The sequence below is a fragment of the Charadrius vociferus genome, unplaced genomic scaffold (assembly GCF_000708025.1).
Source record: "Charadrius vociferus isolate BGI_N301 unplaced genomic scaffold, ASM70802v2 scaffold41, whole genome shotgun sequence".
NCBI classification, from domain to species: Eukaryota; Metazoa; Chordata; class Aves; order Charadriiformes; family Charadriidae; genus Charadrius; species Charadrius vociferus.
In genome coordinates, this window is record NW_009647013.1 from 1088265 (window position 1) to 1115637 (window position 27373).

The 27373-nt window shown below is 51.1% G+C and overlaps 1 protein-coding gene across 1 annotated transcript in view; it reads left to right on the forward strand.

The window, feature by feature from the left end:
• Positions 1 to 726: 726 nt before the first annotated feature.
• The window catches only part of NCOA1 (nuclear receptor coactivator 1), a 79498-nt gene continuing 52851 nt past the window's right edge, over positions 727 to 27373 (forward strand). Inside the window, 2 exon segments of the mRNA XM_009895459.1 lie at positions 727 to 812; positions 4815 to 4981. Coding sequence (XP_009893761.1) covers positions 727 to 812; positions 4815 to 4981 — 253 coding nt within the window.

Here is a 27373-nt window from a genome sequence, read left to right on the forward strand (position 1 = left end):
AAGGACTGGCCATGGTGGGAAGGTCTTTGCCAGGAGAAGGTTGGGGCTGGGAGGACCGTGCGTGGGAGACAGGCTCAGCGGGAGGTGGGGAAGGGGTTCGTGGGAGGGTGTCTCATCCCGTTAGGAGATGAGTCAGTTTGCAACTCTAATTAAAGCCCGGGCCATGTGCTGAGGGGAAAGGAGGTGGTGGGGGAGCAGACACAATGCGAAGGGTGGAGCGTCCTCTGCCAGCCGTGAGTCAGAGGAACCAGGGGGAGATGGCAGAGGAGCCGAAGCTGGGCTGAAGGAGAAGGCTTGCAGGAGAAGGAAACAAAACAAAAGTGGTCAAACACACCTAAACAAAGCATTGAAACGGGTTGCGTATAGGTGGTTGTTAAAATGCTGGGTGGCCGGGAACCGAAAATGTGTGGGGATACGGGGAGGAGGTCGGTCTGCGATGTAAGGGTGATGGTTCTGGTAGCGAGGGCTCGCGTGGCCGAGTGGTGACCAAACGATGCCAAAAGGAAGGTAACGTGGTCGCGTATTGTCTTCCCTTCCCACCCTTTCTTTCACAAACAAGACATCAATTCAATCAGAAAGACTTGTGTTGGGTTAGTTACCTCCTGAGAGGTCGCTTGGTCCGCGTTTTCTGGCTCTGCCGTGGAGGAACCGCTCCTCCTGCAGCTGCAAAAAGCTTGTCCTTACCCTGTCTCTCTTTGATTCCAGGTGCAAAGTAGGTCAACCAACATGAGTGGCCTCGGGGACAGCTCAACGGACCCTGCCAACCCCGACTCTCGGAAGAGGAAAGGCTCGCCCTGCGATACAGCCCAGAGGTACGTGCACCGCTCCCGATCCGTCCCCTGCCGCGGCTACTTTGTCATTCCCACTGCGTCGCTCCGTCCCGTCTGCTCGAGCAGATGGAGCCGGGTTTCAGCCACTCGGAAACGTTCACACTTCCCACCAGAACTTCGCTTTGCTTTTAGCGGTGGCTGCGGTGGAAGATGGAGCATGATGGAAATGCGGCTCCCCATCTGCTCTGCCTGTTCCGAGGTGGCAAATGATGATTAGAGGCTCGTTATCAAAGTTAATGTATTGATTTCATAAATTGAGAGCGCTCAGAGCGTCAGGAAAGCTTTCTCAGGGTAAATCTGGGGCAGATACTCCTGCGAGGTCTGCAGATCATCCCAAGCCTTCTGCCTCTTCGTGCCAGATTCCCAAGAAATCTGTGATTTTGTAACGTTCAGAAACTCCGGTGGAGACCCTTTTGCTCCATGGTGCAATTACGGAACAGACAATATTTCTGTCTGAAATATTTTCCTTTCTGGGTGCTGCCACAGGCTGCTTCAAAGCTCAGCTCGCTGCAGAAAGGCACCTTCTGCTCATGGCTGAGCCTTCCCGTCCCACCTGCCTCGTCGCCTGATTTAAGCTAAGAAGTCCGGCATAGAGGCAGTTGTGATCTCCTTCCACAGGCTTTTCCCGACTCCCTGGGAATCCTGTGCATCTTTTTTTTCCATGGCGATGTAGTCTGTTAGTCAGGATGAACGTACGGTGCTGCTGCTGACTCCGTCTCTCTGCTGCCTGGGATGCTGTTTTGGTCGTCGTCACAGAATATTGCCGCGCTGAGCAAAGCCCAGGTGTCTTTTCTATCGCTTACAGCTCATACGGGATGTTCTAGATAATAACTGTAAAGGCTACGGTGTTCCGGTAGAGAGACATTCAGTGGTTGGTTGAGGATCTCTGTTTATTGCAGTTTTTGATTGCAACATCTCCCTTCTGTAAGAGTTCACCCACCTTCTTACAAAGGCGCTGTGGTTCGTGGCTCAGCTGTGCCATTAAATTGCAGAAGACATTTTGATAGCACTTGCGGCTGTCTTATTCCTACCAAATTCTTCTATAATCTTGTGAAATATTTCCCCTTTCCGGCTGAGTCATTGGAGTCAGAGCTCTGCAGCCCTCACTGCTGTCTCCAGGCTGGTCTCGGAGCTGGTCCTTGGCCCAGAGGTGAGTGTGGGGTGAAGCCGTTGGCCCTCGAGTCCCCACGACAGAGCCACGGGTAGCGAGGAGGGCTCCGACACCTCTTCTTGAAGGAATTGCTCTCCAGATGAATGAGCACACACCTGGCTTTGCCTTATCTGGTCTGTCTCTTGAAAGCAGATCTCGTGTGGTTTATATCCTAACCCCTAAGCACCCCAAGGAAGCCTTCTGCTACCGACACCAGGGGTCTTTCCAAATATCAAGGACGAGGAATGGACTGGTCAGAGAGAAGCGGAAACTTGTGGATGAGGGATTCTCCTTCCTTGTCCAAGCACAATGAGTTTTTACATCACAGAGCACCTACAAGCATTTTTAGAAGGGTTGACTTAAATACTTGTCGTCGGGTTGGCCATCCAACCCCCAACACTGGAGCTGAAGCACGTTACTGAAATCCAGAAGAGAAGTCCTCACCGGTGCCGTGTCTTCCTTCTTTCAGACCATCTCCCCACTCGCAGCCGTGGCGAGGAGGGACCTCGTCCTCTTCCCTGGGCTGGCCAGAGTCCCCCGGAACGGACTCCGGAGCAAAGTGAACTTCAAAACTCCTTTGTTAAAACCTGGAAGGATTAACTGTTGCTTTTGATGATAGTCGGGAGTCACAAAGAACAGCCCACTGCTGTAATATTCTCATGATGCCTTTATGTAAGGAAAATTGGCCAATTCTCCCTCCTACAATTTGAAAGTTGCCACAGCAACAGCGACATTAAGGGTTTTCATGAAATGAGCTCACCCACAACAGAGGGACTTTAATTTTATTTTTTTTTTTCCCCTCTCTCCCCTCTGCTATTGCTTTTTGGTTCGCAAGGAGAGCTAGGAATTCATTTGACCTTAACTAAAATACTCGCTCGGCTCCTTCGAGAAGCATTTGCCTGCCCGCTGCTGGGGAACGCGCCGGCGCTGCTGTCACCGATCCCTCTGCAAAAAGAGGCCGAGGTCCGTGGCTGGACCCGGCACATCTGCGGCAGATGGACATCCAACCTACCTCTTGTGAAGCTGGTTTTGCTGCCTGCGACCCCTTAGTACCGGTTGGCAGCTGCCTGCCAGGGAAGCGAGGGCTTTTGCGCCCACCCGAACCCGTTGCAGAGGAGTTTCCAGGTCCCACCATGTGTCTCCCATGGAAGGTCTTGCTCGTGGACTTCATGGGACCAGTGGCCCAGGCAGGAACACGGCTGGTGTTCTCCACGCCCGCAGCTGGGCTTGCCTTTATTTTATTTTTTTTTTCCTTTCTTTTGTGATTCTGCTGCTTCGCTGAGTTAAAGGAGGGCGAGTCATTTCTGTGCCTCCTCTGGGCACCTGGAGAGACACGGGCAGGAGAACCGAGGTGATGGAGAATGAACTTGGGAGACATGGGGACGTTCATCACAGAGTCTTATCCCTGCAGTAGTCAGATATTTTCACGTAAGAGCAAGTTTAAGCAGCAGAAAAATGCCCGGGAGACAAAGCCTACCTGTCAGACCTGGATATTGAGCTAATAAAGGGGAATTAGGCAAAAATAAAGGACCATCTGTGCAGCCTACCTGAGGAGCTCCGTAGAGGGGAGGGCTGGTGGTGTTTCCTCCCCTTTTGGACAGATGTGGTTTCTAAAGGATCTCTGCGGAGTTATCAAGGGATGTTCATGCTCCAGTTGGTTTGCACTCTCAATAAACCAAACCTCGAAGCCTTCAGCTGTGAGCAGAGCTTGTTTCACCACGTAGCACAAACGCAACAGCATCTGTGGTGGGACACAGATCTCCTACCGAGCCGGACTTTTGGATTCAGCTTTTGTTAGCGGTGTTTTCTCAGCCCCTCCATGAGCGGTGGGGCCTCTTTGAGGCCGGGAACATCTCACTGTGCCCACGGGCATCTCAGCAGCTTCTCGGTGCCATTAGGGATTGGTCAATATTAGGGATTTTCAGGCAGTTCTTCTTAAATAGAGCGTCGGGTGTCCTGCGGAGGTTGCAACAAGAAGTTAGGTGGCTTATGGAAAACCAGCCTGATAAAAGGCATCGCAAGCGGCGTAGAGCCACGTTGGGCATTTTGAGGTGTCCTCATTTCATCCTGTGGTTGGTGTAGAGAAAGGTATTTAGGGAAAGTGTGTCCCTGTGTATCTTCTCTCCCATATGCACAGCTCGTTTCGGTGCCTTTGATGCTTATAACGTCTTTGGTAAAGGAATATGTTACAGTGTCCAGGGTGGTTTCATTGATGGCCATGTCATAGCACATAAATAATATATTCTCAGTTCCCAGAATTTACAAATAGTTGATGGGAGAGCATTGAGCTTCTGCGGTGACTGGGAGCTAAAAAAAAAAAAAAGCTGCTTTGGCTGGAACAAAAAGGTTGATCTCATGAATATTTTTCATTTTCCTCTTGTCACCGTTGATTCCGATTTTCACTTTGGTGAACTCTGGTGGATGTCGTTAGCTTTTATGTACGAATTTAGGATTAAACTTGGCGACAGCTGGAACAGTGGCTGTACGAAAATAAGAGGCTGTTTATAACTATTTTTGATTATTTTTGCTATAACTCATTTATAACTATTTTGGGGAGGTAGAAAGAGTCCTGAGTGTTAGAGGTCTGTTTTTGTTGGGGGTGTCTGGCTAGCCCTACGTATTGTCCTTGGCATTAATTTTGATTATATGCGTAAAAATAGACAAAGCCCTAAATGAACTCCCCGGTATTTTGGAGGTGTTTGGGTTATAGCATGGTCATCACTCCAGCCACTACTTGTATTTTTGGGTTCTTGTCCAGCGCCCAGATGTGGCGAAACTGAGCAGTGGGAAAAAGTCATTAACGTGCCTTTTAATTATTTCCCTTTCTCTAACAGCAATGAAAAGCGACGACGGGAACAGGAGAACAAGTATTTAGAGGAGCTGGCGGAGCTGCTGTCTGCAAACATCGGGGACATCGACACTCTGAGCGTCAAACCCGACAAATGCAAGATCCTAAAAAAGACGGTTGATCAGATCCAGCAGATGAAGAGGTTGGAGCAAGGTAAGGCGGCAGCCTCCTGCCTTGGCGTGTCGGGAAGCTTCGGAGTAAGAGCGTTCTCCTGGTACCCGTCAGACCCTACATTGCAGCAGATAATCACGACTTAATTCACGAAAAATCGTGACATAATCATTCCTTTTGCAGTAATTTTCCTTCTCCTGCTTTTATGAAAGCGTTAATACAAAAGCTTCGCCCTCGTTACTTGGCTTGTTTGAGATGCCACCTTTGTTTCTGGTGCAAGGTGGCACTTTACTCCGTGTCCGTGATTCATCCTGAGATTACTCCTTAGATTAAAATAATCAGAAGTGATTGTTAAGCTTTCAGGATCAGACCAATTAAGTGCTTATCAACAATACTGCTATTAACTGTGTGCAGAAACCCCATTTTCTGGCTGGGTGAGGTGAAGGACAGATAGCTCTGCCGCACGCTGTCCAAGACTCGGTGAAGAACCGTGTACCCTTGTCAGATCTGTTCTTCTGCCAGATTAGAGGGGCATTAATCCGCCTCCCCCCGTGAATACGGCACTGGAACCGGGGGACAGAGAAGAGATGCTTGAGAAGCCATATAAAGGTTAAAATTCACCCTGAGTGTCAACTCGTAGACTGAAGCGTGGAAGTCCAAAGGGCTCAAGCGACGCACGGGAGAAGGTGTGAGGTGTATTAAGGAGGGAGTGGGACTTGCTCAGGTCCTTCCAACCTCAGCATCCCTCCTGGAGCTGCAGGTGGGCTCCAGCTTGCTCTGCATCATGCCTGCTGGGGGCTGCCCGTCTCGGATGCTCAAATATTTTGTCCTTTGTGCAAATACTTTTTCCTTCGTGCAAATACTTTGTCCTTCGTGCAAACAGTTTGTCCTTGGTGAGCAAGGTGAATCCCGCTCAGTATTAGCGCTGAGAGCGCGTCATCCGTCAAGCGTTGCCTTTGCCAAAGCTCCCGCCGCATGCTGCAAGCGGAGCCGTGTTGCCTGATAACAGATGTTGAATTTTTCCAAACCCCGTGGCGGAGACGCGCGTACGCACACACAGGCGCTCTGTAGAATCGCAGAATGGTTTGGGTGGGAAGGGACCTTAAAGGCCATCTAGTCCACCCCCCTGCCCTGGGCAGGGACACCCCCCACCAGCCCAGGTTGCTCCAAGCCCCGTCCAACCTGGCCTTGAACACCTCCAGGGATGGGGCAGCCACAGCTTCTCGGGGCAACCTGCCCCAGGGGCTCACCACCCGCACAGTGAAACTTTTCTTCCTTCTATCTAGTCTGAATCTTCCCTCTTCCAGTTTAAAACCGTCATCCCTCGTCCTATCACAAGCCAGGCATTGCCATCGGTCTTCCCAGCTCGCTATTACTTTAGGCACCGAATTTTGGGGCAAGCACGGTGGCAAAGCATTCGGCTCACGTTGCGCGAGCTGCCCGGGCTTCCCGGTGAACCAAGACGAATGCTTTTTAGATTTTGTTCACGTCGTGCCCGGGCTCTGAGAGGAGTTTGGTAGCGGGTGAGTACGCCCAGGTTCCTGCTCGCTGCCACTTCACTGTTCATTAGTTTTCTTGACATTGCACAGCAGGGCTGAACATTAACTAGGACAAGCACTACTTAAAAATATTATGCCTTGAGCTTTGCTCTGTATTGCCGGCTTATCTAGTGCGGCGCCAAATTATGGAAGAAAAGAAACTTCACCTGTATTTGTTCTTAGTTTACTGCGAGAGCGTTTTACGTGAGGAGGTTGGAGAAATATGGCGAAAAATCAGAGTATTTGTGGCCAGGGACGATTTTCTGTCCTTGTACTTGCATCGAGTGTTAAGACGTTGCGTTTCCCTCCCCGCGTCCTTCCTCCTCCTCCTCCTCCTCCTCCTTTCTGTTTCTCAGCCATAAACCTGATTAATATTTGCTAACTGGAGGGTTTGTTGCTGAAGTGTTGTGAGCGGTGACGTATACTGCAGCGCGTGGCCGTGTTCCTTCTAATGCTCCGTTAGGAAACCCACTTGGAGCCGTGATTTCGAGTATTAGAGAGGAGCCGGGGAGTTTGGACTTTGCAGTGATGTGTTACAGCGGGCTCAGGACGTCCCAGCAAGTCATAGAGTCAGAGAAGTACCAGCAAATGATGCTGTTCAGCCCAATAATAAGAAAAACTCAAAAGCACCAGGAAAAAATGATGCTCAACCTCATAGGAGAGCAGATTTCAATGAAAAAAACAGCCAACGTCCCGTTATTAATTTAATTAATAACGTGCCAGGCACGCAGCCGGGGAGCTCGGGAAGGGGCAGGTGGCAGCGTCAAGGGAGCGGGGACATCCCTGGGGGGGACACATCCTCCCCGCTGCCAACCCCAGAGGGTTTAGAGGTCGCATCCCACCAGCTCTAACCCCCCTGCACCTCCGCCGTGGATCGTCCTCGGTTTTAACCCGCGAAGGGGCGGAGGAGCCGGCAGAAGCTTGCAGATGGATCGCACGCAGGGGCTGAGCCCTCCTTCCCATCCCCCTGCCTGCTGGGCTGCTATTTAAAGTATGAAGCAAATGCTTTTAGAAAAGATTCCTAGGTCTGGACACCTTCCAATGTTAGTAATGTACAGTTGGCAGAACAAGCGGTTTGTGGCTGGGGGAGCAACCTGAAATTCATCTGCCAAGACAGCAATAAACGCAGCAGAGGAAGAGGCCAGACAGTTAATTTTTCAGCCTTTGTCCGTCCCGCAAAAGTTTTCTTTTTTTTCAGTTTTTTCAAGTCGGGTGGTTTGAGTGTTGGAGCCCTGAACCGTGCCTGCATGCGGTCACTTGCCGGGGAAGGAGGAAGAAGGGCCACCGACATCTCCTGGGCAGTGTGGAGGTCAACAAGGAGAAGATCTCTCCGAGCATCCCGCCTGGGCTCCGCGGGGCAGCGGTCCATCCGTGCAGACCTCCCTCCCCTTTGCTTTCCGATTGGCGTCATGCCCACGGATGCTGGAGGTCCTCTCCTGTGGGGTGGCTCCTCTGCTGCGGAGCCTTGCCGGGAGACGGAGCTGATGTCCATCCGTCACGTAGGGCTGAGCTCGCTCAAGGTTGTTTTGATTCAGAGCAGTGAATTCAGAGCAGTTGAGCTTCGCCGCTCAACATGAGTCACTCCTTGGCTTGTAGGGTCAACAGAGATGGTGTAAAGGTCGTTAGAAGAAGCCATCAGGGCAGCGTGGTGGAGCTGTGATGGAGTCAGGAGGCTGCAGGTACATCGTTGCAAACGCAAAAATAAGGCATCTTGGTCATACAGGAGAGTACAGAAATGATCAGAGATATTGGAAAAGTTACGTTGATGCACAGACCACCACTTGTTTTGTTCCTTTTCTGTAAAATGATGTAATACTTGACGCCTGCCCTGCAAGTGCTGTGGAGGTCGGGGTCACCCCTGCCCCGAGGAGAGGCAGAGCCTCGGCATCCAGCGCCCCTGCGACGCCAGGCTCTGCGGTGGCAGGTGGGCTCCAGAAAAGTATTTCCTTCCCCCGCCCCCCGGGGATTTTTTTAATTAAACACCCCAGTTTTGGAAGGGTGATAACCTTTGGCGTATGGAAGAGGTGGTGAGTAGCGTGCAGAGATCTGATGGAGATGGGAGCTGGCGGAGGGGTCATCTCATCTCCCTTGTAGACCTCCCAACCTCAGCAGCGTCCTTTTTAAGATGAAGCCACCAAGTCTTTTCCCTAAACCTCTCTCCACTGATAGGCTGCTTAATTTCCTTCCGGAGCAGGAGTATAAATCCAGCACCTTAATAGAATAAATCAAATAGTATTGAGCTTTTCATTACGCCACCTACAAACTCAAACAGCCGCAGAGGGTTGCCCTTGAAACGCCTCCTAAGGCATCGCTGGTGACTCTACTGCCGCCGGCGTCCAAGGGACCTCCTTCCCCCCGTCCTTCCTGCGTTTGCTCATCGCCGCTCGCTGGCGGTCGCTCCCGCTGTGCCGCCGTATGTTCGGCTTCTGCGGCAATCGGTACGCAGAACCGGCAGCTACCTGCTCCAGGAGCAGCCCACGGCACGGGTCCCGGCCCCGCCAGGACACGTGGGGTGATGCTCATGAGGTCCTGGTCCTGCGAGGTCCAAAAGCCCCAGGAGATTCACTCTGTAGTTGCCAAAATAAAGGTTTTATTCTGTATTTGCTGGGATTTGTAGGACTTGGCTTGTCTTATGAAGGACCTTGAGTCACTCTTTGCCTCTGCAGTGCAAAGGCTTCTTATGGCGATGGAGGGTCGTACGACTCCGTGTACGACGCCTTCAGTCCCAGTGAAGCCTGGCTTTTCGGTGGTGGAGCTGCTGAATTTATTCTTACAGATGTATAAGAAAAAAAAATAAATTCAGATCTTTATTAAAGCAGTTTTATTCTGTAATAATGCTACAGAATAGTGACCTGATTTTGGGATGTTTTAAAAGGGCACTAGGCGAAGAATGAGCTTTCTCTCTCGATCGTTACTGGGTTAACCTGCAAAGATGACCCTCAGTTCTTAAGCTGAGTTACTCTGGGCTGGGAGGGGGCCATTTCTTGAGCCTTTACTTCAATAATTTTCAGGGGGTTTAGGGATAAGAGCATTTCTGTTTCTTCCTGGGCTACACGAAAATTCCACAGCTTGTTCTTCTCCCGCACGGAGGTTTCCTCTTTCAGATCCAGCAAAACCGTGGAGCAGTTGTGTCCTCCTGAAGCCTTCTTATTTGTTTTTTTCCTGAAGTGTGGCCGTAAGAAGACGGGCTCCTTCAGGCAAGTTCGTGCTGCTTTGTCACTGGGGAACATCGACCTGAGAAGAGGACCCTTCATTTAAGACCACCCCCAATTTGGAAGTTAACCTACTTGGGGACGTAATTTCCCTTTTGGGTAAATACAGTAGGTTAATTAAGTGAAGTATATGAAATAATTATTGATTTTGGCGGCTCTGTTGCGTACGATCATTGGGCTGTCAGTGGCTTTCCTTTAATTAAGTTTCCCTTCTGTCTTGTCATATGCTTAGATTTGGCCCCGGATTTATTTTGTGATATACGTGTACAGCTTCTAGCCCAGAGAGGTCTCGGGTCCTCAGTGGGACACATGGAAGGCTCTTCAAAAGGAATGCTGAGTTTCTTCTGGGCTTTGGGAACGCTGACACATGGTGAGCTTTAAAAAGAGAACAAAAAAAAAAAAAGCCTTGGCTTTGTATTTTAGCGGTGGTCAGAAACTGGTGAAATGGTGGCCTGGGAAGAGGCTTCTCCCACAGCCTGCGATGGCAGGGAGAGGTTTTGGGAGGAGGAGACCCTGTCCTCGGGCGCTGAGTTGAGAGCCCCTTCCTGTCCCAGCGCTTGAGTGTTGTGGTACGTTATTAAAGATCATAAAATTACTCCCATAAAACCACAAAGCGAGTCGTTGCATGCCATGTGTGGAAGCAAGTCGCAGAGCGGAGGCCCCTTGGCAAGCTCTACTCCAAAGCAGAGGAACCCCGTGCAGAGCCATTAAGGGCTTTCAGCTGGTTTCTTCTGCCCAGGTCCAGGCCCCCACGTTACCCTCAGTCCCCAGGGTTTTGTGTCCGCAGCCCCTGAGGACGGAGCTCTCCATGGACCTGCATTCGCTTTGAGGAAATATCTAACCCAAATCCACGTTACTGAGTCTGCAAAGGAACTGGACATCTCCAGTGCAGGGGGCGAAGGAGCCTTTGGGATCTTCTCCCTCGCTTGGCTTCGTTTTGCCAGGATAATGTAATTAAAGTCTCTAGGCATTATTTTTTTTCTGTTTAGGATCCTCCTAAATTGTCTGCATATCCTTTTTTCACCGACTCCAATTTGAACCCATCTTTCTTGACGTGCACTGAATGACAGGCAGTATTTCCAGTTTGTGATGAAACTTCTCAGGTCCTTGGAGCTGCTGCCTCCACACCACCGAGAGGAAGTACCTTCTGCATCACGTGCTCTGCCTTGTTTATGCTTGCATTATTTCTTGCATCTTATATTTTTGAATACTCCTTCATTTCAGCTCTTCCCTCTCCCCGTATTGTAATCCCGTATCTTCTTGGAGAAGTCTAACATTTCACCTGGGCACCGGCAGGCTCTCTGTCCAGCTGGAACCATCTCGTTTCCATAAAGTTTATTTCCATTTCTGATAGTGGTGGTGTTGAGGGCTTTACCCAGTTGGGCTTTGGAAGCCCGCAAGGATGGAGAAGCACGAGTGCTCTGGGCAGCCTGCTCCAGCAAGTGGCTGACCTTGTGGTGAACAAGATTTTCCTCCTATCCCACCTTTTGCTTCACTTGGATCCGTTGGTTCTCATCTTCTCACCATGCATTGCCGTGAAGAGCCTGGCTCCCTCACCTCCATAACTTCTTGTAGGCATGGGCAGGCTGCTGTCGGCTGTCCCAAAACCACCTCTTCTCCAGGCTCTTCTCCTTCCCTTGTCACAGAATTACAGAATGGTCAGGGTTGGAAGGGACCTCTGGAGATCATCTGGTCCAACCCCCCAGCCAGAGCAGGGGCACCTCCAGCAGTGGCACAGGACGGCGTCCAGGCAGGTTTGGGATGGCTCCAGAGGGGGAGACTCCACAACCTCTCTGGGCAGCCTGTGCCAGTGCTCCACTACCCTCAAAGTAAAGAAGTTCCTCCTCATGTTAAGATGGAACTTCCTGTGTTCACGCTTGTGCCCATTACCCCTCGTCCTATCACTGGGCACCACTGGAAACAGACTGCTCCCATCCCCCTGGCACCTCCCTTTAGGTATTTGTAAGCGTTAATAAGATCCCCCCTCAATCTTCTTTTCTGTAGACTAAAGAGCCCCACGTCCCTCAGCCTTTCCTCAGCAGAGAGATGGTCCAATCCCCTCAGCATCTCCGTAGCCCGTTGCTGGACCCTCTCCAGCAGTTCCCTGTCCTTCTTGACCCGGGGAGCCCCGAACTGGACACAGTGCTCCAGATGTGGCCTCCCCAGGGCAGAGCAGAGGGGGAGGATGACCTCCCTCGCCCTGCTGGCCACACTCTGCTTGATGCCCCCCAGGATGCTCAGGGTCAGAGCTCCAGCCTTGACCATCTTGGTGGCCTCCACTGAGCTTGCTCCAGTTTGTCCTACACTGGGGGCTTAAAACTGGATGCAGTATCTAGATGTGGTGCTCAGGGTGGCCACGCAGACAGAACAGGTTGAAGACACAAGGGGACAAGAGGTGCCAAGGGACAGAGAGGTCCTAGGTACCCTGAACCCCCGGGGATGTCCTGCTGCGTTCCCATGTCACATCTGAGCTCCTATTTTGGTGGCCTGGAGAGCCACCCAAGGTGGGTGTCGCTGCCGGGAGGGCAGGGTGACAGTACGCCGTCACCGCTGCCCTTCTCCCTCGCATATAGAAATTGAGATAAAACTATTAGATTCAGAGAATTTCAGTGTAATTTTTGGTAGCTTTTATGTGCTGAGTTGACACGGAGGTCTTTCAGTGGACCCAAAAGAAGACACTTTCACGCAGGGAAAGAATAAATTGTAGAGGTTTTACATAGTCAGAGAAGAGGTGGAAACATTTGTACTTGGAAAATGATTAAAGTGGGAAGGCTCAAGAAATAGCCCGCGCTCAAAGCGTCCCGGCGGTGTATTATAAGCAGAAGTTTCGGTCTTAACATTTGAGGTTTGACTGAAGAACAAAAGCAAGCAGCAGAACGGCATGTGAGGAGCAAGGCAAGTGGAAATATCGCCTGGAAACGGAGTGAATGAAAACCGCTTTAAGGGGTTTACATTAATTAAAGGATTTTTTTTTTTTTTAAATTAATTAATTAAAACCACATTAAGGTTTGTGTCAAATCTAAAATTAGATTGGAATCTCTTCAGGCTACAACTGTCAGCCTGGTGCCGTAGTCTCCTCTTTAAATGCATTGACTTTATCGGAGTTTTCCTGATTTTGTTTGCTTCAAGGGAGGTCAGAAAAGGGGAGCTTTGCTTTCCCCTTTAGGGCGGTGTTTTGCAGACTCCGGGTTCCTCCGCCTCCATCCCCGAGGTGGAGAAGGACCTTCTCGGCCAGTGGTGCTGTCGCCGGGTGTTTGCAGGTGCTGGAGAGGAAAGCTCTTTCATCATCCCAAATCTGGTGGTTGGATTAACCCTGATGGAGCTGCTCCTGCTACTAGAGGGAGGGACGCGCACCACTTCCATCCCGTCTCGGCGGCCAATTTTTCACCGTATGTATGTTAGAGGGCTTCAGAGGAGGAAAAACAACCAAACCCCGGAGGCCAGATTAGACACCAGCAGGGAGGGGGAATTCCTCCTTGGCTTTGGGAGGTGCCCACTGAAAGCCCTCGAGTAGGAGGCTGATCCAAGGTAAACAGAGTACAAACAGATCCAGGCCTTTTAACTGTTTAACTTCATCCTTCCAAGAATCCTTCTGAGATTCTGAAGAGGATGAAACCACCTGCTCGTTTTCGGTGGAAATGAGTTTCGGATCATTCCTGTGCCAGCGTTGCCCTTTAGTTTGATTTATTCTTCCTTCTGTTTGGTAATTACCGCCCTTCTCTAATGTATTTTTATGAAGTTGTTGCTCTCGTTCTCTGCCTTCGCTTGACATGTCCAACAAACCAAGCTTTCCTAGGATCTTGATGTCGGAGAGTTACGCCTTTCCTTTAATCAACCCACTTTCTGTATTTCTTCCAACTGAACTTCATTTTTCATAGAATCATAGAATGGTTTAGGTTGGAAGGGACCTTGAAGATCATCGAGTTCCCCCCCCCCTGCCATGGGCAGGGACACCTCCCACCAGCCCAGGTTGCCCAAGGCCACCTCCAGCCTGGCCTTGAACACCTCCAGGGATGGGGCCTCCACAACCTCTCTGGGCAACCTGTGCCAGTGCCTCACCACCCTCACAGGGAAAAACTTCTGCCTCATGTTTCATCTAAACCTGCCCTCTTCCTGTTTAGAGCCATTCCCCCTCGTCCTGTCACTCCATGCCCCAGTAAAAAGTCCCTCCCCAGCTCTCCTGGAGCCCCTTTAGGCACTGGAAGGCGGCAATAAGATCTCCCCAGAGCCTCCTCTTCTCCAGGCTGAACAGCCCCAACTCTCTCAGCCTCTCCTCATCGCAGAGGTGCTCCAGCCCTCGCATCATCCTCGTGGCTCTCCTCTGGCCCCACTCCAGCAGGTCCATGTCCTTCTTCTGTTGGGGACTCCAGAGCTGGATGCAGTACTCCAGATGGGAACTCAAGAGAGTGGAGGCTGAATTGGCTCAGTCACAATTTTTCTTACCAGATCTTACCAGACCTTACCAGACCTTACCAGTAGCGTTAGGCTGTTGCTGGAACCACCCATGGTATGCTGGAGGTAACTGCTGACATCTCCTCCGTCACCCTCATTAAGCCATCCTCAGCTTTTAGCCAAAGCTCATGTTCTTGGTTGATGAGTGCATGACCTTCAAGTAGTAGAAGGTGGGAGAAATTAGCACAGTTTAGCAGAGCGGGTAGTTTTTCTACCATTTAGTCCTCTTTCATGTGAATGGGTCAACCTGCCCTCGACTCGGTGTGTATTTTCTCCCTCTATGACTGCCTTACCTCGGGTGCCGGAGGAACACCACTGATGACCTCTCCTCATCCTGATGAAACGCTTTTGTTCACAAAATTGAGTTTCGTGGAGCTTCGTGGGAGTCTTTGCTGGATCTCGGTGCTATTCTACGTCTTCACGATGTGGAAGGACATACAAAATCACTGCTAGACCAGTCCAGGATGGGCATACTGGAGTGCTGGATGGATGGTATCCTGGGAAACGGTGCCTTTCAAGAAGATCTGGAGATCCTGGAAGCGAAGGCAGTCGGTGTGAACTTGGGATGTGATGAAAAGCAAGGGGGGGCTTCTCCTGGGTGACGTTACACGCGTGTGGAGTTGATGGGACAAAAATGGAGCTCAGGCTTGATATCCACGCTGGAAGGAGATTGCAAAATCCAAAGAAGGCAGAGAGGAGAGCCACGGAAATGAGCCAGGGGCTGGAGAAAATGTCTTGCAGCTTGGAAGGATGAAGAGCGCTGTTGAGTGTGTCTGGGGAGGGAGGGGAAAGGAGTGGGGACGTGGTGATGACACGATAAACGTTAACAAGAAGGGAAAATGCTGGCTACTAAAGAAGTTTTGAAATCCAGCATAACAGAGAATGACTCAAAGCCGAAGCCAGACAAAAACAAATTAGGACTCGGGCCCGGAGTTACAACTGGGAGGGTGATGGCTTTGGGAACCAGCTGCCAAGGGAAGCGGTGGGTTGCGTCAGGTTTTGGCCAAACAGAAGTTCAGGGCTCGTGGTGGTAGAAATGGGTGAACTTTGATGGTTCGGCGACATTCAAGAGGTCAGACTGGCCCATGTTGTGATCTCTCCTGGCTTTCAGCTCTAGAAATCTGAATATTTTGGTTTTGAAAAATACCTGGAGAGCTGCATCCCCGTCTGCGGCAACGACTTCTGCCAGCGCAAAGCCGGGGTGAGAGTTCTCGTGCCGCTTCCGCGTGGGGCAGGGGACCTTCCTGCCCCCTTCCCAGCATTAAAACCTCCCTGTTATCGGAGTAATTAATTGTACCTCACGCATGAGTTTGTTGGAGCGGGTTCGGGGAATTTCACGCCCTCCCCTTTCTCCGCAGTTTGGTTGCGACGCGAAATGTTAAACGGATCGCATCCCTGCCCACGCTCTCCGCAGACATTTGTGAAGTCTGTCTCTCCGTATCCTCTGGAATCTGTTTTATATCAGGGATTGATTTCAGATACAAACTCCCCCAGGTCAGTGCTATAAAAATCTCTGCCTGTGCAGCAACACCAGGGAGCATCCTCTGTATATGTTTATTTTATGGAGCCGTACCACCTACAAAGCATGTCAATAAAATTCTCATCCCTGCTCTGACAGTTTTAATCTAGTTGGCAGCTTAAATATAGACCGAGGGGAAGGGGAGGCTGCTAAGAATTGCACAGACCTCTCCAAACGGTGCCTTTATTTTAACAAGTGAACATTTGGTTATTACATCCTCAAGCTTTTAAACATCTCACACTGTCAAGAACTAATAAATCCTTTAGCACCTCGCCGCAAGAAGAGGATCTGATAGGATGTAACAGGCGTGCGGATCATGCGGAGAGTCATAAACCACCTGTAGAAATCACTCCTCCTCTTGCCTTCTGCTCTGCCGGATTAGCTTTTTTTTCCTCCCCTCTTTTTTCTTTTTTTTCCTTCTCCTCGATTCAGTCTCATTTTTAAGAGAGGCAGGAAAGGAGGAGGAAAAAAAAAAAAATCCCCTTTCTTTAAAATCCTTTTCCCGGTCCTCCTTACCCTTCGTAAAGATGGACAAAAGCTATTTTAAGATCGTTCTTCCCCCCGAGATGGCACCCGAGCAGGATTTTGCCTCCTGTGAGCGTGTCCTCCCGCTGCTCTGGACCCCGGTTCCTTTGGCTGGTGATCGGAAAGAGGTTTGTCCATCCCGTGAGCTGGCATCCCTTTGGGTGCAGGAGCAGGATGAGCCAGGTCCATCCCACCTCTCTTCTAGCAGCCGTGCTGGAGGCATCTCGTCTGACTTGCTCATCAGGTGTCCCACACGAGAGAGGGGCTTCGGAGGGAAGCTCAGCCCGGCACATCTCCGCAAGTGCCCATCTCGATTATCCGAGCGCCCGGCGGTGCGCGCATTGCCCTGCCTAAAAAGCAAGAAGTAACACAATAAACTCTTTCTTACAGGAAAACAAAGCCCCATGCTTGGAGTCATCCCTGCAAGTCCTTCTGTTTTCGTTTCAGATTTTCCCCTGAACAAACTTCTATAGACCTTAATCCTCCTAACGCTCCTGCGAGCAGAGGAAATAAAGGGAGATTTGTACAAGGAGATAATGGCTTTTATTATGCCAAGCGAGGTGGTTGGGCAAAGCAAACAAACTTGTCGGGACACGAGTGTGAGAGGTGCAGGAGCGGTCTCGCTCCCTCTGTGGCCGCGTTATTCCCCGGTGCCCAGCTGCCGAGCTCCTCATCTGCCTGCTGCTGCTTCCCAAAAGCCCCATGATTTCCTCACGGGGCATTTGGTGGCACTTAAAGGCTCACCAGAACCTCGGGGAGAGAGCCAATGATGCCATTTGGATGGTTTTAAATGATATTTCTCATTATTCGTTCTGCCCGTGCTATTTAGGAAGTCCATCTTCCAATGCAGGTTTTCATTAATTAATTAAACTGCCGGTCTCGACTAACTCTCCTTTAAATCATACAGTCCATATTACGATGAGCGGGGCTGAGGAAGGCTGGAGGGCAGGACCGGGTTCCCCAGGCTGATGTTTGCTCTGGGTTTGGTGCAGCTGCTGCACTGAGACAATACGTGCGCGGACGGTTTCTTACGGGAGCAGAGAATGGTTTGGACCATCCCAAATTTTTGAAATAATGGATACAGTCCTTAAAAACGTAGTTGCAGATTGCTGCCCATTGGCCCTAGGTGCAGAACCCCATCGCGTGAGTCTCTGCGGTATTACAGAATCGCAGACTGGTCAGGGTCGGAAGGTCCCTCTGGAGCTCCCCCAGTGCCACCCCCCGCCAGAGCAGGGGCACCTCCAGCAGTGGCACAGGACGGCGTCCAGGCGGGGTTGGGATGGCTCCAGAGGGGGAGACTCCCCCACCTCTCTGGGCAGCCTGTGCCACTGCTCTGCCGCCCTCACAGCAGAGAAGGCCCTCCTCAGGTGGAGATGGAACTGCCCATGGTCACCTTTGTGCCCGTTCCCTCTTGTCCTGTCACTGGGCACCACTGGAAACAGACTGTCCCCATCCCCCGGCACCCTCCCTTGAAGGATTGATCAGCGTTGAGAAGATCCCCCTCAGTCTTCTCTCCTCCAGACTGAACAGCCCCACGTCCCTCAGCCTTTCCTCAGCAGAGAGATGCTCCACTCCCCTCAGCATCTCCGTAGCCCTTTGCTGGACCCTCTCCAGCAGTTCCCTGTCCTTTTTGACCCGGGGAGCCCCGAACTGGACACAACTTCCTGAGGGAAAACAAAGGATGGACGTTCAGCCTTGTTCCTTAGTCTCCCGGGCTCTCGCCTGCTTCGCGATAGGCAGCACCCAAGAGCTGTGCCTTCGTGCACCCACTGTGAACATCCAACATCTGGTGCTGCATCCGCGGTTCTCCATGTAAAGATTGCACTGGAAGAGTTAAAATTCATTTTGGAGGTGAGGTTCTCCTGAGCAGGCTCTGTGCAGATCGACAAGAAAGCAGTCTTCACCTGTGTGGCTTGGTCTGTCTTCTCTGGGTGGCTTCCCATACCCCATGTCTCCGTCTTCTCTGGGTGGCGTCCCATACCACATGTCTCCGTCTTCTCTGGATGGCTTCCCATACCATGCAGCTCCTTCTCTGGGTGGGTTCCTGTACCAGGAGGCTCCATCTTCTCTAGGTAGCTTCCCATGCCACGTGGCTCCATCTTCCGTGGGTGGCTTCCCATACTACATGGCTCCGTCTTCTCTAGGTAGCTTTCCATGCCATGTGGCTCCATCTTCTCTGGGTGGCTTCCCCTATCATGCAGCTCCTTCTCTGGGTGGGTTCCTGTACCAGGAGGCTCCATCTTCTCTAGGTAGCTTCCTATACCACACGTCCCCATCCTCTCTGTGTGGCTTCCCATACCATGCAGCTCCTTCTTCACTGTGCGGCTTCCCATACCACATGGCTCCATCTTCTCTAGGTAGCTTCCTATACCACACGTCCCCATCCTCTCTGTGTGGCTTCCCATACCATGCAGCTCCTTCTTCACTGTGCGGCTTCCCATACCACATGGCTCCATCTTCTCTAGGTCGCTTCCCATACCACACATCTCCATCTTCTCTGTGTGGCTTCCCATACCACGTGTCTCCATCTTCTCTAGGTAGCTTCCCATACCATGTGGATTGCTCCCGCCCATCCCTGTTTCCTCAGGGGCATCTCATGGCCCGGAGCTGCACTTGCACCTACTGACCACACTCAGATGCACGTGTTACATCCACCCCTCCGTTCATTTACACTGCACCCCAAAGTCCGACAGATCCCTTCTGTGAAGCTGCAGACTCTACAGCTCCCTGAAAGGAGGGGGTAGAGAGGTGGGGGCTGACCTCTTCTCCCCGATGACAAGTGATAGGACGAGAGGAAATGGGTTCAAGTTATGTCAGGGGCGGTTTAGATGGGATATTAGGAAACATTTTTTCATGGAAAGGGTTATTAAACATTGGAAGAGGCTGCCCAGGGAGGGGGTGGAGTCCCCATCCCTGGAGGTGTTTAAAAAAAGGGTAGAGGTGGTACTTGGGGACACGGTTTAGAGGTGGTTTTGTCATGTTAGGTTAATGGTTGGACTTGATGATCTTAAAGGTCCCTTCCGACCTCAGCAATTCTATGATTCTGCGATTCTATTGCCAGCTCTCCCTTTGCGACCCGGGCGAGACAGATGGGTGGCGCGAGAAAGTCGGGCTCGGAGGAGCGGGGCTGGTGGGAGGGAGAAGCGCCGCTCTGCGCATGGGAAGCGTCAGCTCCCTCCTCGCCGCGCTCCAGCTTTGCATTGTCTGCGCGCTTTGGCAGGCGTCTCCGTGCCGGTGCAGTTCACATGTTTGACGTGCCTGTGCAACTTGAGCAGAAAGCCGGTTTAACGGTTGACACGAGTGAATTTTTAATAGTAACTTCTCATGGACTTTAACATGCAGCCTACCGGCGCTTCAAGATGCCACGTCTTAAGAAAAGACAGTCTAATTCTTTGCAAATTTAATTAAGTTGGATCGTTAAAACGGCGTTGCTGTGTATTTTATGCCTGCAGAAGGGGAGTGAAGGCTGTGCAGGGGCTGAATTAAAGTTGGGGAGGGGGAACTACGTGTAGCCCTTTCTCGTCTCTGCAGGTTTGGCCGTGCAGAGTTGACACAGTTTTTGAACAAATTGAATTCTTCAGATTTCAGATAAAAGTGTTTTTTTTTTTTCTCCCTTTATTCCTTCCCCCAGCAAGATGGAGATGTTCTACCTGCTTGATCTCAGCATCGACTGTAAAAAAGTCTCGGCTCCTTATGCCTGTTCTCTCCTGTCAGCGTTCAGCGCTCATTAATTTTGCATTCACTCAGCACCGTATAATTTCTCCTGACATTGTTCAGACAACCAGCCTTTTTTACTTAAGACATCTCGACACCATTAATGTTTAACTCTAAAAGGTGCGAAGACAGAAAGAAATACCCTTTTCCTTCTGTTTTAGCGGCAGCGTGCTTTGCTCTGCGCTCTTCGCCGTTCCACAGAGATTTTATCAGAAACAGAAAAATAGAGTTTTCCCTATAAACTTCGCTAAAGAAAGTGATGTTTGTTGGTCGGAGCAGGGACCGGTGTTGGTAAACTGTACTCTTGGTGCTGTCGTACCCTGGTGGCACACGATGCTCTTTGCCCTGGGTCACGGGCAGATGTGCTGTTGCAGGTCCATGTGGAGTCCTCCAAGAAAGAACCACCAGTTGGCCAACCACCACAGTGTGCGAAAGCAGCATCGGTTGAAGCTAACCCTGGTGGCTTTTGGGTTGTGAGCATTCAAGCAGCGTGTCATGGCATCTCAGCTCAGAAGATGTCAATGAACTTCTTAATCCACTCCTTGAAGAGCTGCAGAAGAGTGTGGGGTTGTGCTTTGGGTTTCTTCAGCTGGAAGATGGGAGCGTTAATGGGGCGTTGTATCTTAGGCTCGTTAAAGGGAAGCACATGTCTTGTCCGTCCTCCTTGAGGTCCTCACTTGGAAGGATGTCACAGGTTGCCATTCAGCTGAGCGCGTAGCAGTTGATTAGGAGGAGGGAAACGCTGGAATGCGTTATTTGCAATTTATGGTAAGGTAGAACGGGTCAAAAGGGTTAAAACCAGACTCTTGATTTCATTGCATTGTGTAGTCCTGAGGAACTTGGTTGTGCCTGTTGCTGGGTTGATACATGTTTAAAAAATAAGAAAAAAATCTTTAAAAAAACTCAGCAAAATTCCTGCCCTCAAAATCCTTATCCCTCTGCGTGGGAAAAGAGTGGAAATACCACTTGGAGGAGCAGCCAAAACTGGGGAGCAGCCCATAGCCACGTAGAAGGTTAATGTTGCTTGAGCTTGGGGTCACCGGGCTGAAGACCTGGTACAGAGTTGAGATGTTGCCTGTCAGGAATGACCGTTTCCCGGGGTTGGTTGGAGAAGTGGTGGAGGTGGCTGTAGCCCTCCTGCTGATGGGACCTGCCATCGGCTCCGTGTGGCAGATTGCACCAAAGCATCGTGAGATGTTGCCTTGAAATCACTGACCTCCATCTAAATCCGGTGTCCCACCTGCAAATCTATGCTGGTGGATGAGTAAGTCTGTGTGGTTCCATCCTTTTAGGATGTAATGTTTTAGGCAGTGGTTGGAGAAGTTTGGATCTGCTGGGACTAGCCCTGAGCTCTGGTGAGACTTCCCAGTGCCACCCTGGCTTGGTGAGGACGGGCTCCTGGGCTGCAGGCAGTGTGACAAACAGCGGCGAGAGGGTTCGATGGAGCCGTCAGCGTTCCTGGTACAGCAGCAATGCTTGATTGCTTTATTTTTGACTGCTCTTCCAGCCAGGCCACAAAGGAAGAAGTTCAGGTGAGACATGGGAGAGCGGCAGAACATCCCTGCTGTCCTGCCCTCCACTGATCCGTCTCCATCGTTGGCTTTACTGATGCAACTGGAGTGGCCACCAGCTTCAGTCCTCAATCCTCACCATCCACATGGGCACTAGAGCAGGTTTTATCTACCCCAAAGGCTTCGTTGCCTCCTGTGGCTGTGTGCCTGGTGAGATGTGTCCTCCTGACACGTGCTTTTGCGTGTGCATTGGTGGAACAATAAGGGTTCAAGACGCATGTGAAGAAACACGTGGGTCTATGTTGGTGAGGACGTTCTGTGGGACGGCGCAGAAACGCTCGGGGCTGAAGCGAGCGCTGCGTTGGCAGCTCTGGAGGTCTATGGGTTATTTTTTTCGGGGCCAATCTTGGAGTTCGGTGATGAAGTCAGGAGTTCAGTTCTCACTGGAAAAGAGAAAAAGAGAGGGGACAAAAGCTGGTTGACTGCTGGTTGTGGAGGAGGGATAGGGGATAACAACACCCCCCAAAACCGCCCCAAATGAGACTCTATTTTAGAATACGAATTTAAAATGGATCAGGCAAATCTCCTCTAAAAATGCCTTTTTCTCTGCTTTGGCTGTAAGGGGAGGATGAGGCGAGTAGCTCAGGTGGAAACATCTCCATCCTATGCTCCATGAGATGGATCTCACCCCGGTATGTCGGCACTCCTGCCTGGTGTTACGGCACGTGGTTGGGGAGCACCCTGGGGTTTGTCACCAACAGACCGTTGCGACGGATGGGTGTGAAGCAGGCGAGCGCGGGGCTCTGAAGGAGCCGCGCCGATTTCTGAAAGCCAAGATCTGCTTTTCTATTTCTTGCACTGGTATTTTCAAGCTCTGAATCTCACAGATTGTATTTTTCCACAGTTTTTTAAATTCGTAGATCAGATAATTTCCTTCCTCCTACTAGAATAAAAAGTTACACAACCTAAGAGCTGCTGATTTCCATACAGTGTTTTAGAGGAATCTGGTATTTGTGGAAGTGAAGAAGGGAGGGCTCTGGGCTGGGTTTTTTGCATCTGCCTCCGTGTGAATACGCTGACGTTAAATAGGTGGGCGTTGGGCAAATCTCAGCTTCCACAGCTTGAATTTTGGGTAAGAGTTCCTCCAAAGAAGCCGTCGTTGCTGTGGTCCGAGCGTGTGCCCTGGAGGCTACGTAGGATGGTCTTCCTTGGAAGTTGGCTTCATCCCCCAGATGAGGTTGGGTCTTCCCCTACTCGTTGATCCCCAGTGATGGGGAGGAGAGCGCTTGGGCTTGCTGGGACTCGAGAGGAGGCTGAAGGTGAGCTCAGGACCTCGGACCAGGCCCTCCCCACCAGCGGCAGCCAGTGATGCTCGGAGGCTTTCCCCCAGCATGTCCCTGACCTGACAGATAGCCCTAGACAGACCTTGCTTTTTGGGTACCATTTAACAACCATGAAAGAATTCCCATTTCTATGGTCTACATCCCCTTACCTGCTGCTTTTCTATATCAATGCCGTTATCTTTTTCTCCTCTCGGCTTTTTTAGACCAATGTTTTCATGCCCCACTGGAAGGTGCACTCGGTGCACACCTTCTGCCAAGGAGTTTATTTTTATGACGGACTTTTTTTCCTGTTGGGTTTACCGGCCCGATGAACCTCGTAGCAGGCGCTAATTAATGGCACAGCTTTCCGTCACGCTCTCCATCCGTGGGTGCACCGAGCCTGTTCCATCTGATTTTAATTAACTAAAAATCAAAGCTCCTCATTTGGGAAATTACACATGTGGACTTTTTTTTTGTCTCGCTCATCTTTTAAAAAGCAAATAGAGCAGATTTTGGCTGAGATCTGGGAGTTCAGCCGGCACGGCCCTCGGGACAGCTGCGGAGCTGTGCCCTATGGGAGAGGGACAAGGAGCCGTCGTGCCTGGTGCTCCATCGTGTTTTCCGGGCATCACATCAACTTCTCCATCTTGCCCTGCTCTATCATCCTTGGTACCCAACACGCTCTGGAAGAGGCTGGAAGTCCTCCTTACTTGGACATTTTGCCTTTGAGCTGTTGAATTTTTAACGGAAAAGTCAAAACCCAAAGACTTTCCGGGCTTCGGTCGTAAGAAATGAAAAATGAATGTCGCCAATAGAAATTTCGGGTTGAAAAAGACCTCTTGGAGAGCGTGGGGCAGCGTTTGGGTCCTGGCCATCATGCCTGCAACCATGGGGGTCCTCTCCACTGGGGCTTCCTCGGGGAGCAGTGAGCTTCTCGCAAGTCAAGGCAAAATGCAATATATTACAAAGTGTTGTGTTGGGCAAGTGGAAACAATTATTCTGATTTTCTGTGTTCACGACGTTTCACAACAAAACCCTGTTTTGAATTTTTTATGTCTTGGTTTAGAAGACACACGTGCAATATATTATTTTTCAGATACTCCTTTCTGCTTTCTTGGGGGGGGGGAAGGGGAAGGAAGCGTTTCAGCTGCAATATTTTAAATGAAGAGCAGAATCAGACAGCTTGTATTATTTTAATTTGAAAGTGCAGATTTGAGGGAAGGAGAGACAGGAGTGCTTGCCCTGGGTGCTATGGGTGAAGCTCCATGCGATGGAGCCTGCGTGGCTGGGGATGACTTCCCAAGACATGGCAGATGGACGTCGACGCTGGACATCTTCCCCCTTCCACCTCCACCTCTTTCACCCCCATTTTCCTTCCCCTCCCACCTTATTCTTTGGAGTGGCTCTGGGAGTTGTCCCCTAAACCACTGACCCCCTTCCCAGTGGTCCTGCCATCACGCTGGTTGCACGTCCTCGCTTCTCCAACCCTTTGGAGTGCAGGTGCTCTTCTGGCCCCGGGACTTTGTCGTGTTTTGGGTAAAAGGCATTAAGTTAAGACCTTTTGGGGGACTTTTCCCGTTGTGTGGCTGTGGCTCCCACCCTGTGTGGCGTCAGCGTTGCCCTGGTGAAGGTCTTCAGCCGTGGCTGCTGGAGGTCACACCTCCTCTCCAACACTTGTCTTTTCCCTACCGTGACTGCCTGATTTTCTCCCTGCTTTGGATGCCTGATTTTCTCCGCGTACGAGGTTTCAGGGACAGAGATCTGGAAGCAGAGGGAGGCGAGTGCAGGATCCTGGGGATGGTTTTGTTGTGCCCTGGGCCACCAAAAATGGTGGTAGAGAGAGAGCAGAAGACCTGCCAAAGGGCTGGAGGCAACTCCTGAGAACTAGGTGGCGGGGGAAATAAAAAATAATAATGCAAAGAGGGAAAAGAGACCCAAGAAAGGGGAAACCGCCAGTGACCCTCCACCTGTATGGGCAGGGGGGTGGTGGCAACCACTTGCCAAAGCCACATCCTTCAGCTTTGCTCCGTGCGATGGGGTTTGGAGGCAGAGGGTCAGAGCCGTTTTTTAGGGGGGTACATACTGCACCGTCTCTTTTGGGGGAGCAGAAATAATGCCCCAGGTGAGCCGTTTGCCTTTCCTGTGTGTGCCCTTGGCTTTGGGCTTCTATTAACAAAACAAAACAAAAAAAAAAAAACCAAAACCAAACTATCACCACATTGAAAACCTATCACAGTTTTCAATACATTAGAAAATATTTTAATAATTCGGTTCACACAGGGGAGATTTTTATTTTTTTAAGTGGTAGGCTCACTCTTCTCTCATTAAAAGCAGTAGAAAACCAAACGCCAGGTTGTTACCCCACTTTTAAGATTTACATTAAAGAACTGGAAACTTGGTAACAGGAACTTGTCATCCCCTTGGCTTAGCATCATGGAAAAAGGGAAGCGGGTTTGTTTTGTTGGTGGTATCAGAGAGCAGCTCTCGGTGATGCAAAATCTGTTCCCACTGACTCGTGCCGCTCGCCATCGCTTCCAGCATCAGCGCATCCGAGCGTATCGTTCCTCTTCCAGTCCCGGCGTGCTTTAGCGGCGTCCCTCATCCCTCAACAGCCGTGTGCTTTCCCCATCCCTTCTTCTAATCCTGCAAAGAATCAAGAGGCTTCTAGCCAGGAGGTTCGTGTGGCTGCGAAATAGCGGGGCTGAGCTGGAAATCTCACCTCTCCCCGTGCCAAGCTTGGCTGCGCGGGGTTGGCGCGGGACGAGATTGTTTTCGAAGTGAGCGCGGTGTTCCCAGGCATGGCTGGGGGCATCGGGTCCCGCGCCCGCTGCCGTGTGGATGGTGTCGGGTGACCTGGTTATGTCCCGCTTCTCTCGTGGTTCAAATCCACTGACCCCATATTTTTGGAGTGCCGAGGACCCCGCGGCTGCTGTAGACCCTGGAGGCACCCAGACATCTCCTCGGATGTCAGAAAATTGGGGCGTAATTTGAGGAATGCATTTAAAATAGCTCCTCTCCGTGCAAGAAAAAAAAACCAAAACAACCCATAACTTGCTTTAATCACGTTTGCAGCAATTAGGTTTCAATCGGGGCCGTCGGCGTGCCGGGCTTTTATTGTCCGATGGGGATTTACGATGCCTCAGGCTGCCAAAGTCCCGCAGCTGGATCCCGACAGCCTCAACCGGCGGCAGCGCCGGGGCTCGTGTTACTCCCGTCGGTTTATTTTCCTGTGGATCCATCTGTCCGGCTTTATAATGAGATTATGAGCTTGGGAAAACGGGAATTTGCTCTGTGTTTGGCTGTGTCGAGCGCAGGGGATGCCTGGCCTGCGACCGATGCTCTCCGAGAGCGTCAGCCTGTTGCCGGCGTAGCAGAGCCACAGCTGCAAAGAATGCTGGGAAAAAAAAAAAACCAAAAACAAAACAAAACAAAACAGAAAATTGCGATTATTGGGTTAAGGTGGAAAGCAAGCGGTGTGCTTGTAATGTATTCCTCGCGTGCTCAGGATGGCAAAGCTGAAGAAGAGCTGTGTTTAAAGCACATTAACTGAAGTGCTTAGCAGGGACGCGCCGACGCTTTGAAGGAGTTTTGCATCGCCCCCCCCGGAGAGGGTGAGCGGGAGCTTTAAGGTATCCGTCCGCTCCCGGATCACGGGGTTGAAGAGGTGGGAAGGAGAACGACTCTGGCACGAGGGAGACGGTGCTGGTGCATCGTTCTGCTGGTTAATCCTCCCGACTAACGGGCTGGGAGCTGGCAGATGAAACGATTTCACTAAAGCAGGAGGAGGATCCCACAGCCCAATTAAAAGATTAGAGCTGAAAGCCGGTGCGTTGCCTCGAAATGTGTTCGTTTATTAAGAGCAGGAAAAAAAAAAAGTGCCGTTTCTCATGCTGTGGTACCCGCCAGCTCCCGCGGGTTTGGGTGCATGGGAAGCTCTTCCATCCCTGGAAGGGATTTGGGTGTCTTCCTGGGGAGGGTGCTGCTCCTTCATGACATAACCGCGCGGCGGTGCTGGGTGGGAGGCAGGCGTCGCTGCTCGGAGGCGGTTCGGGTGGGATGAACTCCGGTTTCTGCTTGAAACTGGCACCGGTATAGGTTAGGGGTGGACCTGCTGGGAAGTAGTTCTGAGGAAAAGGATTTGGGGGTCCTGGTAGACAGGAAATTATCCATGAGCCAGCAGTGTGCCCTTGTTGCCAAAAAGGCCAATGGCATCCCGGGCTGCATAGGGAAGAGTGTGGCCAGTAGGGCGAGGGAGGTCATTCTCCCCCTCTACTCGGCACTGGTGAGGCCACAACTGGAATGCTGGGTCCAGTTTTGGGCTCCCCAGTTCAAGAGGGACAGGGAACTGCTGGAGAGGGTCCAGCGAAGGGCAACCAAGATGATTGAGGGACTGGAGCATCTCCCGTATGAGGAGAGGCTGAGAGCGCTGGGACTCTTTAGCCTGGAGAGGAGAAGGCTGAGGGGAGACCTTATCATGGCATACACGTATCTAAAGGGGGGGTTGCAGGAGGATGGAGCCAGACTCTTCTCGGTGGTTCCCAGGGACAGGACGAGGGGCGATGGGCACAAGTTGGAAGAGAGGAAGTTCCGTTCCAACAGACGGAAACCCTTCTTTAGGGTTGGGGTGACAGAGCAGTGGCA